We start from the raw sequence: 17,781 nt of genomic DNA on the forward strand, positions 1-17,781 counted from the left end.
TGCACGAGGGCTTTCATCACACAGACTGTCTATATTTGGATGGTTTTGTCAGCAGGGAGGGATAAAGGGGAGGGCCCCCAATTTTTACAATATGCAGGAAGGGATGATGGCCTGACAGGAAACTTCCTCTTAGGACTGATTTTCATTTCGCTGCTGAAGATTTCCGGTGGGTACTTTGTGTTCGTCCACTGCTTGAAATCCAGATTTCCCAGGTTATAGGATCCTCTTACTCTCTGCCTGGAAGACATTAGAAGGAAAAAGTTAAAGGGATTCTACCACTAAAACACTGTTTTGTGTGCTTTAGACGTCGGAATAGCCTTTAGAAAGGCTATTCATCTCTTACCTTTAGATGTGGTCCCCATCGCGCCGTTCATTAAAAATATCAGTTTTTACCGGTATGCTAATGAGTTCTACGCAGCAATGAGAGCGGGCCCCAGCGCTCAAATGGCGATGGGGGCGTCTTCAATGCTGCCTGAGAATCCGCTCCATCGACACCTTCTTCTTCAGCTGCATCCTCCCCTTTTCTGTCGTCTTCCCTCTTCGTCAGCTCTGACGCCTACGCAGTCGGCTCTGCCAGCGAGACACTGGTAGAGTAGACTGCGCATGCTGGCTGGCGGCCATATTTTCGCGGCCGCAAGGCAAGACTGCGCAAGTGTCAGAGCTGACGAAGAAAGAAGATGACAGAGAAGGGGAGGATGCAGCTGAAGAAGAAGGCGTCGCTGGAGCGGGTTCTCGGGCAGCAGTGGGGATGCCCCCATCGCTGTTTGAGCGCTCCGGCCCACCCCCATTGCTGCGGAGAACTCATTAGCATACCGGTAAAAACCGGTATCTCTAAGGAACGGTGCGGCGGAGACCACGTCTAAAGGTAAGAGATGAATAGCCTGTCTAAAGGCTATTCCGACATCTAAAGCACACAAAACGTTTTAGTGGTAGAATCCCTTTAAAGTAAACTGGATCTGAACCGCACACAGAGGGCAGCCATCTTGTGGTAAGTAGGCGTTTACATTGCAGGTGGTGCATGTGTACAGTTGGCAATATAATCCACCCAGAAACATCCACAAACCTTTCGTGGTTGACCATGTTCATTTTCTGAGACTGTTTGCAACTAGAGATGAGCAAACACTATTTGAAACTGCCATTTCGAATAACACGCTCCCATAGGAATGAATGGAAGTGGCCGGCACGCAGACTTTGCCGGCGGCCGGCTGCTTAACCCCCTGCGTCCATTCATTCCTATGGGTGTGTGCTATTCGAAATTAAATTCGAATAGCGTTCGCTCATCTCTATTTGCAACTATGCATGTGGGCTGTCATGTGGACGCTCCTACCTTAATGTAGCAGTGAATGTGGACTCAATATACATAGAAGACTGACAAATGGGCGGGAGATGATAGCAGGAAGTAGTTTTATACCCCTGAGCCCACTGTCTCTACTATAGCTACATGATGATGCCCTGTACAAACCCTGAGGATCCTCACCGGCTCTTCAGCCTGGTCTCACTCTCGATGTATCCTAGTGGAGTCTTCAGCCAGTCAGCGCTGTTCATGCTCTGGCGACCCGCTGGTACCCGAGGAAGCTTCTGCAGGTTCAGGTCATGGATTTCCTTAGCAGAAAACACCCTGCCTTTAAAGAGGAGATTCAGTGAGGAAAAAGCTAGAACCTGAATCTATAGACATTCCAGGTCACCAATCACCCAGGCCTGATCCCAGAGTATGTCTCAGCAATAGGACGTTACTATGCTGCCATCTACAGCATTGGCACAATATGAGCTTCTGGTGCCAATGACAGGGTTTCTAGTTCGCACATCGCCTGCTCTCAGCTATCAGCCAGTCATTCATAGCACTGTGGAACCCGCGCTGCTCAGACATGCAACTGTGCAAAGATACTTAAAGAGAACCTGTCACCAGATCGAAAAACCCCAAAGCCATACATCATCTGACGGCACTTCACCCTGATAATTGTAGTGTTTTGTTTATCTAAATCTGTTCAGCCATTCCAAAGATACAAGCCCTTTAGTATTAATAATACATATTTGTATCAACAGGGCTTATATCTTTGGACTAGCTGGACAAGTTTGGATAAACAAAACACCTATTAGAGGTATATCACTGGGTTTTTTTGGCCTTTTAAAGGCAATGTGTTTTTTTTGTTGTTTTTTTTAAATAATGCCCCTCCCCTCTGACTACTATAAATTTGACAACATTAGAAATAAACCGTTTATGTGAAGAGAAGTGGTCGCCGGTAGGGCTGACACCTTACCTGTCTCACAGTGCATGGCTATCTTCTCCTCCTCGTACCTCTGCTGACACTGCTGGAGGAGCGGGTCCTGAAGCATCGGAGTAGAGACCTGAGCAAAAAATTTAGAAGAACCAATAAAGTGAATGTGGTGCAGTTTCTACACACATGGGTGGCACAGCGTGAGGCGGAGCTCAGGGAAATATGTGACAGACATTCAGAAGAATATGGTGACCATAACATTCATAGGATGTCCTAAGACCACCTGAACTGTGCTCACTCTAGAGCAGGGGTCCTCAAACTTTTTAAACAGTGGGCCGGAGGCAGAGCAGGTCGCACAGACATCGGGAGCGGTGCCCTCCAGTAGGTAAAGTGAAGTGCGCTCCATGGCCTGGCCCGAGCTCCCCAGGAGCTTCATTATAAGTGCACACCTGCCGGCATTGTCGGCGGGGCCAGACAGAAGTGCTTGGTGGGCCGCATGTGGCCCACGGGCCGCAGTTTGAGGACCCCTGCTCTAGAGGGACAGAGACCGTACCTGTAGGTCATACTTCTGGGGCCCCTACTAATCCGGAGAATAAAATGGTCACTATACTGAAGTCACATTGCAACTTTAATGTCCCTCAGCCATGAGCGCCAGTTTGGAGGGAAGACATAGTAGGCGACACTCGCTCATTCTAAGCCCTGATAGGGCATCCTAGAAGTGGAATCCCCTGCACCAAACACAGGGCTGGGCCCATCACCTCATAAGTATATCTATCCATGTACTACTAGGGCCTAGACACACACACAGGTCTGCACACGAGCTGTATCCACAAAACCGTAATATTTGGAAGGAAGACTATTTGCGAATCCTTTAAAATAGAGGGGGACAGTGATCTCTGCCATACTGAAAAGTAGTGTTGTAGTCAATAGGGAGTCAAAAATCCCATTCACGTGATTCTATGTCTGTCCGTTCCTTATTGACTGCAATGCTTCACATTACATATTGTCTTCCAGGAATGAGCGCAGTGCTATTATATGAGGGCCTTGTTGCCAGGCAGTTCACACTGTATACAGGCCTCTGGGGTAGGAACTAATGACGCGCTCTATTGGACTTCTCTTACCCGGAGGTATTGCTTGTAAAGACGATTAATAAGGGGGTCATACTCGGAGGAGTCATAATCTCTCATAAACGCGCTACCCTGGAGGAGAAGAAGATCACATAAATATTAATGAATCCCACAGCTCCGGCCCAACTCACAGACATGTAGAGCTCATTACTTCTAGGAACAGGATGCGGAATACATAAAAGATAAGAAAACTACTATAATACTATAGGGGCAACACAGTGGCTCAGTGATTAGCACTGCAGCCTTACAGCGCTGGAGTCCTGGGTTCGAATCCCGCCAAGAAACAACTTCTGCAAGGAGTTTGTATGTTCTCCCCCTGTTCACATGGATTTCCTCCTATTCTACAAAGACATAATGATAGGGGGAGGAAAAAAAGTGCATTGTGATCCCTATATGGGGCTCACAAGCTACCGTACATTTAAAAAAAAAAAAAATAATTAAAACTACTATAATACTGCTCCTATGTATAAGAATATAACTGCCATGAAACGCGATGCGCATGAGCATATGCGCGTATGTATTACATTGAAACCAATAGGGAAAAAAAGCAGCCCATTCATTACAATGGGGAGCGCTCGTATGCCGGCTCCCATTGAAATGAATGGGATCTGCTTTGTACGCGCTGATTCTGAACGTGTTTTGCGTTCAGAATCAGCTCAGCGTATACTTAGTGTGAATGCACCCTAATACTGCCTCCTATGTACAAGAATATAACTACTATAATGCTGCTCCTATGTATAAGAATATATCTACATAAACACCTTTTTCTACGAAAGAATCCATGTGTTAGGGTGGGGAGGGGGTTTAACTTTTATTTTGTCCCGGACAACCCCTTTAAACATTACATAGTGTATCAGTTTTTCTTTCTATAGTGAATGGTGATCTGTAGTTTTACCTTTTTATTACAATATCTCAAGTACTGAGCCAGAAGTCGTCTTCTCCGCTTTTCTATGTCCTCACTGGATTGGTGATCAATGTAGTTCTCTATGGCTTTCTGTAAAGGATCTGACACTCGTTCCGTCCACCTCTTGTGCTGGATCTCCTTCCTGCACTGCTCAGTCTGCTCTGCCTGTTTCACATATTCATTTACTTTCTAATTAAAAAAAAAAATTAAAAAAAAGTCACTGCTGAATTACTACACAAGAAAGCGCTCCGCCATTGCTTTATACATGGAGAAGGACCTTACATGCCAGAGCTTTATAGTCATAGTTGCTATCCAATACTGGTCAATGCTGGTCCTAGGACTGGGTAAATTTTGCCATTTTAGAATTTGTGGCACTAAGTTACATGTGAGGTTGAATTGTAAAAATACCTCCCCCTTCCTGACCTGGGCTATACTGGCACAAAATTGGAAAATTTCCCAATATCCCTACTGTGGAAGTGTCAAATACCAGTAGACCACTCGATCCTAGCTGGTCCAACTCTTTCTGGAACAGGTTCTGACTCTTGGTACTGACATGGTCTCCATTCCTGACCCGTACATTGGTTGGATGGTCCATCTGGCTGGCACATGATCCTGAGGTTGCATCTACTCCTGGCTCCTAGTTTTAGTATGGTCTTGAAGCATTGGTTTGATGGTCCATCTGGCTTTAGGTCTTGGCTACATCTTCTAAGATTCTTCTTCTCGTACATTTGATTATCCAGAATTTGGTTCGGATTACCACTAGTCTTGCTGGTACTTGTCCTCACCTACCACTATGATAAACATCTTGTCACTGACAGATATGGAGACTGTTCAGGAAACCGGCACTTGATGTATCCCTTAGCAAAGTCTAAACCCCCTAGCTTTATTCGAAGAAGGGATTCTTTGGATCTTCCACCATTCCACAACCTTACAACTGTAGGCCCCATTCTCCATAGGCCATCAATGTTGACCCCATGCTTCCACCACAGACCTACCATCACATGCTGCAAACTTCTTCGACCATCAGACTATTCAGATACAAACTTAACTTGATGACCAAATGTCAAGAATGCTGGATCAGCAGATATTGTGAACCACTAAAGTTAAGGCTGAAGAAATGTGGACTAGGCCTGAAGGTTGGAACAATGACGACCAAAGACACAAGAAGAAAAGGAACACGGATTTGTCCTTAGTTTACGGATTTGTCCATATCTGACCCATCCCCACCAAGTACCTGGTTATAGACGTTCTCGGTGTCCAGGACATTCTGGGTCATTGCACTGATCTCCCGACTTTCTTCATCCACCAAGAGCTGAGGAAAAAAGTAGGACATTTCAGAAAGGAAATATTCTAAGGTGGGTGGGGATGAGGGGGTGCAGGTTATGGTCCCTCAAAGTAACCTCAATCCCCACAACACGCCTGCCCAAAATACTAGGAACCAGTCAGAATCTGGCTCCCATTTTTCCAGGCCTTGCTGCTTGCTATGGGCAACTGCTCCATTTCCCTTTCACCAGTTTTGATAAATCTCCCCCATAGAGTCCTGGCAAGCAATGTCGTCCCCCTATGATACAAGACTTTACCTGGATGTACGGCTTGTGTGACAACCAGTCCCCCGTCTTCCTCAGCGATGTAGTAGACAGACTTTTGGTTTCCGGATTCTCCGCCGTCATGTTGGGCAGAGGAAGGTTACTTTGTTTTTGGGATGATTTCCTAAAAGTGACAGACTGAGAAATAATATGAGATCAGAATTAACCACATAGAGGTCCATAGACTTTAGTCAGGTAGCAGAATGAAGTCCCTCCTGACCTCCTCATACACATGCACACTAAGCTTGGCCAGGCATGCATGTATTTTCAGTGGCAAGAGGTGAACTAGCTGCTGACAGACTCCTCTGGCAATGGGTTATTTCCTATGAGAACAACCCAATCCTTCTGCCAGTATGGAAGAGTCCAGAGGCCGCCATACCTTAGACAGCCAAGCCCATTGAATTAGTCTCTGTGCACATTTGTATAGTGGTTTCCATTCACAATGGACACTAATCTGAGGAACCCTACCAAATTATAATGGGGTTCTTCAAGGTTCGCAGAAGTGTCCACCATATCTCCATCAAATATGGAGGAATCTGCAATGCAAATGTGAAGACGGTCAGAAGTAATATTCAGTGATTATAGTGGATGTAAAGAGGGGGCTACTAAAATTACAAGCCAAACAAAACTGAAGGCTCCTTTTACCACCGAGACAAAAGCGACATGAAGTCAGGGCTCTCTGGTTACCTCGCTATTGTCTACCGCTACGTCAGTCATTCCGGTGACTTTCTATGAAGAATTCAGAACCTTCGGCCCGGGGGGGTCATTTAAAGGTGCAGGTACATATAGGATCACAAAGAAGGTGTACATAAAGGCTTGGGCCCCCCTGATCACCTACATCCCTGTCATATTTTAGCAAAATTTCCCTTTTCTCTATCTGGGCCCAGAAGCTTCCCATCATTCCCATCCGCTGTTGGTTCGTACCTTCCCCCCTCCCATACAGTAAATATTCCCCATTTTGTGCCACCGAATCCCTCCTACAGTAATCCTTTCATTTTGTGCAATGAAAGGATCAATGCTCTCCTTTCTGACAGGGGAAGGCTGTGTATTATAAATCTTCTCGCCCTGCCTCACTCCAGTGGTCATAAATTTACAATGCACAGACCGCCGGCCGTGAGCGGCAGATATTGTACTAGCCACTTTCTCCTGCCTGAAAGGGACAAGCAGAGACGTTACAGAAATCACAAAGGAGATCAAAGAGGTTTACCCAAACATAGCGTGTTGAGGGTGACCTATAGGCCCCCCTGGCTTCTGGGCCTGGTTACAGCGGCGACCCCTATAGTTACACCAGTGCTTTGAACCCTTGGGGTTCAGCTAGAACCTGATCCTTTCTTTCGCATGAATAAAGAAAATACTTGTACAATCTTTTCAGACCTATCAGGCTTTTTACGACTTGCCCTCCCCCAATGAGAACCTATAGCTGGCAGTCGGGACCCCCAACCAGACCGGGTTTTGTAGATACTGGCTCAGAGAGACACCCCGTATAGAAAAACCTCAAAGAATCCACAGCCCCGTCCTATGGCCTAATGGTCGTTCCTATGTACCTTTAAAAGGGCAGCCATTCCTGTTCCTGGTCATATGGGTACAATGTTGGGGATGTGGTCCCTTTTGTACCATAGACATAGGTGAAGTCATGAATGTGTCAAAAGGTCAGGCCTGGCACCCACGACACCCACCAACCCGAAAGATCGGCCCACAGTGCCCGTGCATTACTAATTATAGTGATAGTCTTGTCCATGACATATTACAGTAATCTGGCTGCAATGGATGAGGAGGAAGAGGAGGTGGCATGTACAGTCATGTGACTACATATTATATAGTATAGATGGAATAATAAAAATGTGCGCCCACTGCAGGCTACACATAACCATTATCTACTGTAACCCAAGTCACTCCACCATTATACATGCCAGTAAGTGACAAGTATTGTACTAGTCACCTCCTCCCGTCTGCAAGGGACAAGCAGAGACTTGAAGAATGACAATAAGAACCCTCCCTCATGTGACGCGGTAGTCACAGAGTAGTGTCACACAAGGAAAGTAACCCCTACTGCGCCAGAGGACCTGACCTATAACCTTACACGGGTCTTTTTGGTGATGTGCTGGATTATGAGATGTTACAATTGAAACTCTGCAAATACTTATCTTGTAGCTTCAGAGCTGAATTCAGAATTCTGCTGACTACAGCTTGCAGCCTGACAACACTGTGCTGTCAGACACACCCCTCACCTCCTAGTTCACCTTATTCTGGTATAGTGTATTATGGTGGTATAGGATTCATCTCTCACAGTGCACCACAGCGGATCCTACCCTGAGCAGACCATCTGCACCGGAGATGCAGACCCCAACATCAGAGAGCCCGGCGAAGATGTGAACCTAACCTTAGTGGTGACACGTGAGGTCCTAAAACATGGCAGCTATTAGGAGACTCAGGAAATAAAAATCATTTATGAATGGCGGCGAGGAGATAAAATAATTCCCAGGAGATTTTCATTCATGCAGATTTATATTATACAGATGTAGCAGAGTTGAGTTTAGCAATGCACTAGGTTATCTATGGCTTCATTTACTAACACCCAAACACAGGATGCACAGAGAAAAATAAGCCATTAACAAAGTCACCTCTGCTACATCAACACACAAGTCAGAGGAGGCGACTTATTATCTACTCCATACATGAGACCTCTGAGGATGTTGTGGGACGTGTGCAATGAGTCATCCACAGCGCTCCGCCATCTTCACCAATGACAAGGAGCTTTAAAGGGATTCTACCATTAAAACCTCTTTTTTAGTGGATAAGACGTCGGAATAGCCTTTAGAAAGGCTATTTGTCTCTTACCTTTAGATGTGATCTCCGCTGCGCCGTTCCTTAGAAATACCGGTTTTTACCGGTATGTAAATTAGTTCTCTGGCAGTGATGGGGGCGGGCCCCAGCGCTGAAAATACGATGGGGGCGTCCTCACTGCTGCTCGAGAACACGATCCTGCGATGCCTCTATCTTCGGCTGGATTCTCCCCTTCTCTGTCGTCTTCCTCCTGCGTCACCTCTGACGCCTGCACAGTTGGCTCTGCCAGTGAGACACTAGTAGAGCCAACTGCACATGCCGGCCGGCGGCCATTTTTGGGAGGCTGCTCTTGCTTTTGTAATTCAATGCAGGAGCGGCTTCGCAAAAATGGCCGCCGGCCGGCACTCGGTTCTGCTGGTGTCTCACTGGCAGAGCCAACTGTGCAGGCGGAAGACGACAGAGAGGGAGGCTCCAGCCAAAGATAGAGGCGTCACAGGATCGTGTTCTCAAGCAGCAGCGGGGACGCCCCCATCGTATTTTCAGTGCTGGGGCTCGTCCCCATCGCTGCCAGAGAACTAATTTGCATACCGGTAAAAAACGGTATTTCTAAGGAACGGCACAGCGGAGATCACATCTATAGGTAAGAGACGAATAGCCTTTCTAAAGACTATTCCGACGTCTTATCCACAAAAAAAAGAGGTTTTAATGGTAGAATCCCTTTAACCAAGGCTCCAAACAGGGGACACTGGACCCTCACACTAAAGATTAGTGGGGTCCCCACCAGGAGGACAATTATTACTTATCTCAAACTAGCTACAACCCCCAAAACGTCTAAAACACATATATTGGTTGCATGCCATTTGCGCCATCTTTGGTGTAATGTGATTAGTAAATACTAGAGATGAGCGAACAGTGTTCTATCGAACTCATGTTCGATCGGATATTAGGCTGTTCGGCATGTTCAAATCGAATCGAACACCGCGTGGTAAAGTGCGCCATTACTCGATTCCCCTCCCACCTTCCCTGGCGCCTTTTTTGCTCCAATAACAGCGCAGGGTAGGTGGGACAGGAACTACGACACCGGTGACGTTGAGAAAAGTAGGCAAAACCCATTGGCTGCCGAAAACATGTGACCTCTAATTTAAAAGAACAGCGCCGCCCAGGTTCGCGTCATTCTGAGCTTGCAATTCACCGGGGACGGAGGTTTCCGTCCAGCTAGCTAGGGCTTAGATTCTGGGTAGGCAGGGACAGGCTAGGATAGGAAGGAGAAGATAACCAACAGCTCTTATAAGAGCTAAATTCCAGGGAGAAGCTTGTCAGTGTAACGTGGCACTGACGGGCTCAATCGCCGCAACCCAGCTTTCCCAGGATCCTGAATGGAATACACTGTCAGTGTATTCCCGTATACCCCATATATACCCCCGATACCCGTTCCAACGGTGTGCCCCCCCACCTTCACCCCAGAAATACCCTGCAAGTCCCCTAGCAATAGAATTGGGGCTATATACACCCACTATTTTTGCTACTGCCATATAGTGCCATTGTCTCACTGGGAATTCAAAGAATATATTGGGCTTACATATAACTTCAATTCCAGGGAGAAGCTGGTCAGTGTAACGTGGCACTGACGGGCTCAATCGCCGCAACCCAGCTTTCCCAGGATCCTGAATGGAACACACTGACAGTGTATTCCCGTATACCCCATATATACACCCCAAATCACCGTTCCAACGGTGTGCCCCCCCACCTTCACCTCAGAAATACCCTGCAAGTCCCCTAGCAATAGAATTGGGGCTATATACACCCACAATTTTTGCTACTGGTATATAGTGCCATTGTCTGACTGGGAATTCAAAGAATATATTGGGGTTACGTGCACCCACAATTTTTACTACTGGTATACAGTGCCATTGTCTGACTGGGAATTCAAAGAATATATTGGGGTTACGTGCACCCACAATTTTTACTACTGGTATACAGTGCCATTGTCTGACTGGGAATTCAAAGAATATATTGGGGTTATAAATACCCTCATTTCTTGCTACTGGTATATAGTGCCATTGTCTGACTGGGAATTCAAAGAATATATTGGGGTTACGTGCACCCACAATTTTTACTACTGGTATACAGTGCCAGTTTCTGACTGGGAATTCAAAGAATATATTGGGGTTACAAATACCCTCATTTCTTGCTACTGCCATATAGTGCCAGTTTCTGACTGGTAATTCAAAGAATATATTGGGGTTACGTGCACCCACAATTTTTACTACTGGTATACAGTGCCATTGTCTGACTGGGAATTCAAAGAATATATTGGGGTTATAAATACCCTCATTTCTTGCTACTGCCATATAGTGCCAGTTTCTGACTGGTAATTCAAAGAATATATTGGGGTTACGTGCACCCACAATTTTTACTACTGGTATACAGTGCCATTGTCTGACTGGGAATTCAAAGAATATATTGGGGTTATAAATACCCTCATTTCTTGCTACTGCCATATAGTGCCAGTTTCTGACTGGGAATTCAAAGAATATATTGGGGTTATAAATACCCTCATTTCTTGCTACTGCCATATAGTGCCATTGTCTGACTGGGAATTCAAAGAATATATTGGGGTTACGTGCACCCACAATTTTTACTACTGGTATACAGTGCCAATTTCTAACTGGGAATTCAAAATGCGCAAGGCTCCCGGAAAGGGACGTGGACGAGGCCGTGGGCGAGGTCGGGGGAATGGTTCTGGGGAGCAAGGTAGCAGTGAAGCCACAGGGCGTCCCGTGCCTACTCCTGTGGGGCAGCAAGCATTGCGCCACTCCACAGTGCCAGGGTTGCTTGCCACATTAACTAAACTGCAGGGTACAAACCTTAGTAGGCCCGAGAACCAGGAACAGGTCTTGCAATGGCTGTCAGAGAACGCTTACAGCACATTGTCCAGCAGCCAGTCAGACTCTGCCTCCTCTCCTCCTATTACCCAACAGTCTTGTCCTCCTTCCTCCCAAAATTCCCAAGCTTCACAGAACAATAACCCCAACTGTCCCTGCTCCCCAGAGCTGTTCTCCGCTCCTTTCATTGTCCCTCAACCTGCCTCTCCACGTCACGATTCCACGAACCTAACAGAGGAGCATCTGTGTCCAGATGCTCAAACACTAGAGTCTCCTCCATCTCCGTTCGATTTGGTGGTGGATGACCAGCAACCCACCCTCATCGACGATGATGTGACGCAGTTGCCGTCAGGGCATCCAGTTGACCGGCGCATTGTGCGGGAGGAGGAGATGAGACAGGAGTTGGAAGAGGAAGTGGTGGATGATGAGGACACTGACCCGACCTGGACAGGGGGGATGTCAAGCGGGGAAAGTAGTGTGGATGTTGAGGCAAGTGCAGCACCAAAAAGGGTATCTAGAGGCAGAGGCAGAGGTCAGCAGCTTAGGCGAAGCCAGGCCACACCCGGAATCTCCCAAGATGTTCCAGTTCGTACCCAGCCCCGAAAAACTCCCACCTCGAGGGCACGTTTCTCGAAGGTGTGGAGTTTTTTCAAGGAATGCGCCGAGGACAGATATAGTGTTGTCTGCACAATTTGCCTCTCGAAATTGATTAGGGGCTCTGAGAAGAGCAACCTGTCCACCACTTCAATGCGCCGTCATTTGGAATCCAAGCACTGGAATCAGTGGCAGGCAGCAACGGCAGGACAAAGGCCGCCTGCCGTTCACGCCACTGCCACTGCCTCTGCCACTGCCTCTGCCTCTGCCACTGCCACTGCTGACTGTGCTGGCGATGCACTCCAGAGGACGAGCCAGGACACCACTTCATCTGCCTCCGCCACTTTGTTGACTTCTACCTCATCCTCCCCTGGTCCTGTCTTATCTCCTTCTCCTGCACCATCAAAGGCACCATCAGGCGTTTCTTTACAACAACCCACCATCTCTCAGACATTGGAGCGGCGGCAGAAATACACTGCTAACCACCCACACGCGCAAGCCTTGAACGCCAACATCGCTAAACTGCTGGCCCAGGAGATGTTGGCGTTCCGGCTTGTTGAAACTCCCGCCTTCCTGGACCTGATGGCAACTGCGGCACCTCGCTATGCCGTCCCTAGCCGTCACTACTTCTCCCGGTGTGCCGTCCCCGCCTTGCACCAGCACGTGTCACTCAACATCAGGCGGGCCCTTAGTTCCGCGCTTTGCACAAAGGTCCACTTGACCACCGACGCGTGGACAAGTGCATGCGGACAGGGACGCTACATTTCACTGACGGCACACTGGGTGAATGTAGTTGAGGCTGGGACTGCTTCCCAAACTGGCCCGGTGTACCTCGTCTCCCCGCCTAACATTCCTGGCAGGGACACGAGAAGAACACCCCCCTCCTCCTCCTCCTCTACCGCCTCCTCCTCCGCCACCGCCTCCTCCTCCGCTGTTAGATTGACCCCAGCTACGAGTTGGAAACGTTGCAGCACTGGCGTTGGTAGACGTCAGCAGGCTGTGCTGAAGCTGATCAGCTTGGGGGACAGACAGCACACTGCCTCCGAGGTGAGGGATGCCCTCCTCGATGAGACGGCAATATGGTTTGAGCCGCTGCACCTGGGCCCAGGCATGGTCGTTTGTGATAACGGCCGGAACCTGGTAGCAGCTCTGGAGCTTGCCGGACTCCAACATGTTCCATGCCTGGCCCATGTCTTCAACCTAGTGGTGCAACGTTTCCTAAAGAGCTACCCCAATGTTCCAGAGCTACTGGTGAAAGTGCGGCGCATGTGCGCCCACTTTCGCAAGTCGACAGTAGCCGCTGCTAGCTTAAAATCTCTCCAGCAACGCCTGCATGTGCCACAACACCGGCTTTTGTGCGACGTCCCCACACGCTGGAACTCAACGTTTCAGATGTTGAATAGAGTGGTTGAGCAGCAGAGACCTTTGATGGAATACCAGCTACAAAACCCTAGGGTGCCACAAAGTCAGCTGCCTCAGTTTCACATCCATGAGTGGCCATGGATGAGAGACCTTTGTGACATCCTACGGGTCTTTGAGGAGTCCACAAGGAGGGTGAGCTCTGAGGATGCGATGGTGAGCCTTACAATCCCGCTCTTGTGTGTTCTGAGAGAATCCCTGATTGACATCAGGGATAACTCAGATCACACAGAGGAGTTAGGGATAGCATCCGATCCGTCACAGCTGGAGAGTAGGTCCACACATCTGTCCGCTTCACTGCGTTTAATGGAGGAGGAGGAGGAGGAGGAGGAAGAAGAGTTGTCCGATGATGTGATGGTGATACAGGAGGCTTCCGGGCAACTTCGAATCGTCCCATTGTTGCAGCGCGGATGGGTAGACATGGAGGATGAGGAGGAAATGGAGATTGAACTTTCCGGTGGGGCCAGAGGAGTCATGCCAACTAACACTGTGGCAGACATGGCTGAGTTCATGTTGGGGTGCTTTACAACCGACAAGCGTATTGTCAAAATCATGGAGGACAACCAGTACTGGATCTTTGCTATCCTTGACCCCCGGTATAAAAACAACATCTCGTCTTTTATTCCGGTAGAGGGGAGGGCCAATCGCATCAATGCTTGCCACAGGCAATTGGTGCAGAATATGATGGAGATGTTTCCAGCATGTGACGTTGGCGGCAGGGAGGACAGTTCCTCCAGTAGGCGACCAAGTTCTCACCGGTCCACACAAACGAGGGGCACACTGTCTAAGGTCTGAGACACCTTGATGGCACCCCCTCGCCAAAGTGCCGCCACGGAGGGTCCTAGTGTCACCAGGCGTGAGAAGTATAGGCGCATGTTGCGGGAATACCTTTCCGACCACAGCCCTGTCCTCTCCGACCCCTCTGCGCCCTACACGTATTGGGTGTCGAAGTTGGACCTGTGGCTTGAACTTGCCCTATATGCCTTGGAGGTGCTGTCCTGTCCTGCCGCCAGCGTCCTATCTGAGAGGGTGTTCAGTGCAGCCGGTGGCATCATCACTGACAAGCGCACCCGTCTGTCAGCTGAGAGTGCCGACCGGCTCACTTTGATAAAAATGAACCACCACTGGATAGAGCCTTCATTTTTGTGCCCACCTGTGTAAAGCACCCCAACATGAAACTCCATGTCTGTACTCAACCTCTCCAATTCCTCCGCATCCTCATACTCATCCACCATAAGCGTTGCACAATTCTGCTAATACTAGGCTCCCTCCAACATGATTTCCCACAACTCTGCTGGTTAGAGGCTCCCTCCACCATGAATTTGCCCAAACTGGGCTGGTTAGAGGCTCCCTCCACCATGAATTGGTCCAAACTGGGGTTTTTAGAGGCTCCCTCCACCATGAATTTGCCAAAACTGGGCTGTTTAGAGGCTCCCTCCACCATGAATTGGTCCAAATTGGGGTTTTTAGAGGCTCCCTCCACCATGAATTTGCCCAAACTGGGCTGGTTAGAGGCTCCCTCCACCATGAATTGGTCCAAACTGGGCTGGTTAGAGGCTCCCTCCACCATGAATTGGTCCAAACTGGGGTTTTTAGAGGCTCCCTCCACCATGAATTGGTCCAAACTGGGGTTTTTAGAGGCTCCCTCCACCATGAATTGGTCCAAACTGGGCTGTTTAGAGGCTCCCTCCACCATGAATTTGCCCAAACTGGGCTGTTTAGAGGCTCCCTCCATCATGAATTTGCCCAAACTGGGCTGTTTAGAGGCTCCCTCCACCATGAATTGGTCCAAACTGGGGTTTTTAGAGGCTCCCTCCACCATGAATTGGTCCAAACTGGGGGTTTTTAGAGGCTCCCTCCACCATGAATTTGCCCAAACTGGGCTGTTTAGAGGCTCCCTCCACCATGAATTGGTCCAAACTGGGGTTTTTAGAGGCTCCCTCCACCATGAATTGGTCCAAACTGGGGTTTTTAGAGGCTCCCTCCACCATGAATTGGTCCAAACTGGGCTGTTTAGAGGCTCCCTCCACCATGAATTTGCCCAAACTGGGCTGTTTAGAGGCTCCCTCCATCATGAATTGGTCCAAACTGGGGTTTTTAGAGGCTCCCTCCACCATGAATTGGTCCAAACTGGGGTTTTTAGAGGCTCCCTCCACCATGAATTGGTCCAAACTGGGGTTTTTAGAGGCTCCCTCCACCATGAATTTGCCCAAACTGGGCTGTTTAGAGGCTCCCTCCACCATGAATTTGCCCAAACTGGGCTGTTTAGAGGCTCCCTCCACCATGAATTGGTCCAAACTGGGGTTTTTAGAGGCTCCCTCCACCATGAATTGGTCCAAACTGGGGGGTTTTAGAGGCTCCCTCCACCATGAATTTGCCCAAACTGGGCTGTTTAGAGGCTCCCTCCACCATGAATTTGCCCAAACTGGGCTGTTTAGAGGCTCCCTCCACCATGAATTGGTCCAAACTGGGGTTTTTAGAGGCTCCCTCCACCATGAATTGGTCCAAACTGGGGGGTTTTAGAGGCTCCCTCCACCATGAATTTGCCCAAACTGGGCTGTTTAGAGGCTCCCTCCACCATGAATTGGTCCAAACTGGGGTTTTTAGAGGCTCCCTCCACCATGAATTGGTCCAAACTGGGGGTTTTTAGAGGCTCCCTCCACCATGAATTTGCCCAAACTGGGCTGTTTAGAGGCTCCCTCCACCATGAATTGGTCCAAACGGGGGTTTTTAGAGGCTCCCTCCACCATGAATTGGTCCAAACTGGGGTTTATAGAGGCTCCCTCCACCATGAATTGGTCCAAACTGGGCTGTTTAGAGGCTCCCTCCACCATGAATTGGTCCAAACTGGGCTGTTTAGAGGCTCCCTCCACCATGAATTGGTCCAAACGGGGGTTTTTAGAGGCTCCCTCCACCATGAATTGGTCCAAACTGGGGTTTTTAGAGGCTCCCTCCACCATGAATTTGCCCAAACTCTGCTGGTTAGAGGCTCAATCCACCCTGATTTTCAAAACAAATGTTGGTGCCAACCTCAACTTACTACAAGGGCCAAATTCACTGCTGGTGACAAGCTCTCCTCACTGCAAGTGCCAAATACACATGTTTCAAGGTGTTTTCCTACTGTCAGAGAGGTGGTATTGAGTGTGTAAAGTGTGTAGTTGTTAGGCTGTGATGTTGGGGTAATAGAGGGTCTTTGGTGTGTTAGATGCCCCCAGACATGCTTCCCCTGCTGTCCCAGTGTCATTCCAGAGGTGTTGGCATCATTTCCTGTGGTGTCATAGTGGACTTGGTGACCCTCCAGACACGGATTTGGGTTTCCCCCTTAACGAGTATCTGTTCCCCATAGACTATAATGGGGTTCGAAACCCGTTCGAACACACGAACATTGAGCGGCTGTTCGAATCGAATTTCGAACCTCGAACATTTTAGTGTTCGCTCATCTCTAGTAAATACCCCCCATGGCCGTTCTACAAGGCGCTGTCTGTACTACTGATGGGGGAGACGACGCCATATTACGGGTCAGGAATCTCCATCTAAAAAATAAAAAGCAACACCGGAAAGACACCCCTGAGACTCACCTTCACCCTCTCTGGGCTAGGGAATAGTTCCTTGGGCAGCTGCGGGCTCTGGACGGTGACCATTCCTTCCTTTTTAGTTCCTCTGCACCCAGAAATCATCTTACTGGGCGGAGCATCCCCTAGTGGTCAAAAAATAATGAAGATGAATTACACATCCCAAACCACGTAGTCCCCCAGAGTGTGACGCTGCTCTGCCAAGGCTATAGGGGGGCACCTATGGGGGACAAAATAAAAGGGGTACACCGGCGGCTTCCTAGTAATGTGCAAGTCCTTATATACAATTGGGGAAGGGTATGTAACGTGTCTTCTATCCTATTAGTCCCCGCTATATTGCATTGCAACGGTTCCAGCTCTGCTACATCTGCAGTAAAGTACAATGCTGTGAAATAACCGCACAGACCCCCTGCTAATGTGTGCACCACCTACCAGCCATAGCAGACAGCTTCACCTCCCTGCACAGACCTCAGCACACAAGTCTGACAACTTCTCCTGCCCCAGCACTCACTCCTTCATCACTGTATCCCTCCGCGGACTATATATTATATATATATATATATATATATATATATATACTATTATAGTCCCAGCTATTAACCCCTTAGATCCCAGGTCTTAGCCAGCTCATTCTGCTCACCAGACGATATGTCCTGTCACTTTATATAGATAACATACAACAGACACACCACAG

The 17,781-nt window shown here is 48.5% G+C and overlaps 1 protein-coding gene across 1 annotated transcript; it reads right to left on the minus strand.

Moving 5' to 3' along the window:
• Window positions 1-29: 29 nt before the first annotated feature.
• FAM228B (family with sequence similarity 228 member B) lies at window positions 30-17,581 on the minus strand. Its single transcript, XM_075266913.1, has 9 exons — window positions 17,520-17,581; window positions 17,094-17,212; window positions 5,828-5,971; window positions 5,482-5,559; window positions 4,239-4,436; window positions 3,338-3,415; window positions 2,259-2,346; window positions 1,478-1,622; window positions 30-237 (listed from the first exon to the last, which is right to left on the minus strand). Exons 1-9 carry the CDS (start codon window positions 17,524-17,526, stop codon window positions 30-32), a joined length of 1,065 nt encoding a protein of 354 aa, XP_075123014.1. The 5' UTR covers window positions 17,527-17,581.
• Between the last annotated feature and the right edge of the window lie 200 nt (window positions 17,582-17,781).

The sequence above is a fragment of the Leptodactylus fuscus genome, chromosome 3 (assembly GCF_031893055.1).
Source record: "Leptodactylus fuscus isolate aLepFus1 chromosome 3, aLepFus1.hap2, whole genome shotgun sequence".
In the NCBI taxonomy this organism is placed as follows: Eukaryota; Metazoa; Chordata; class Amphibia; order Anura; family Leptodactylidae; genus Leptodactylus; species Leptodactylus fuscus.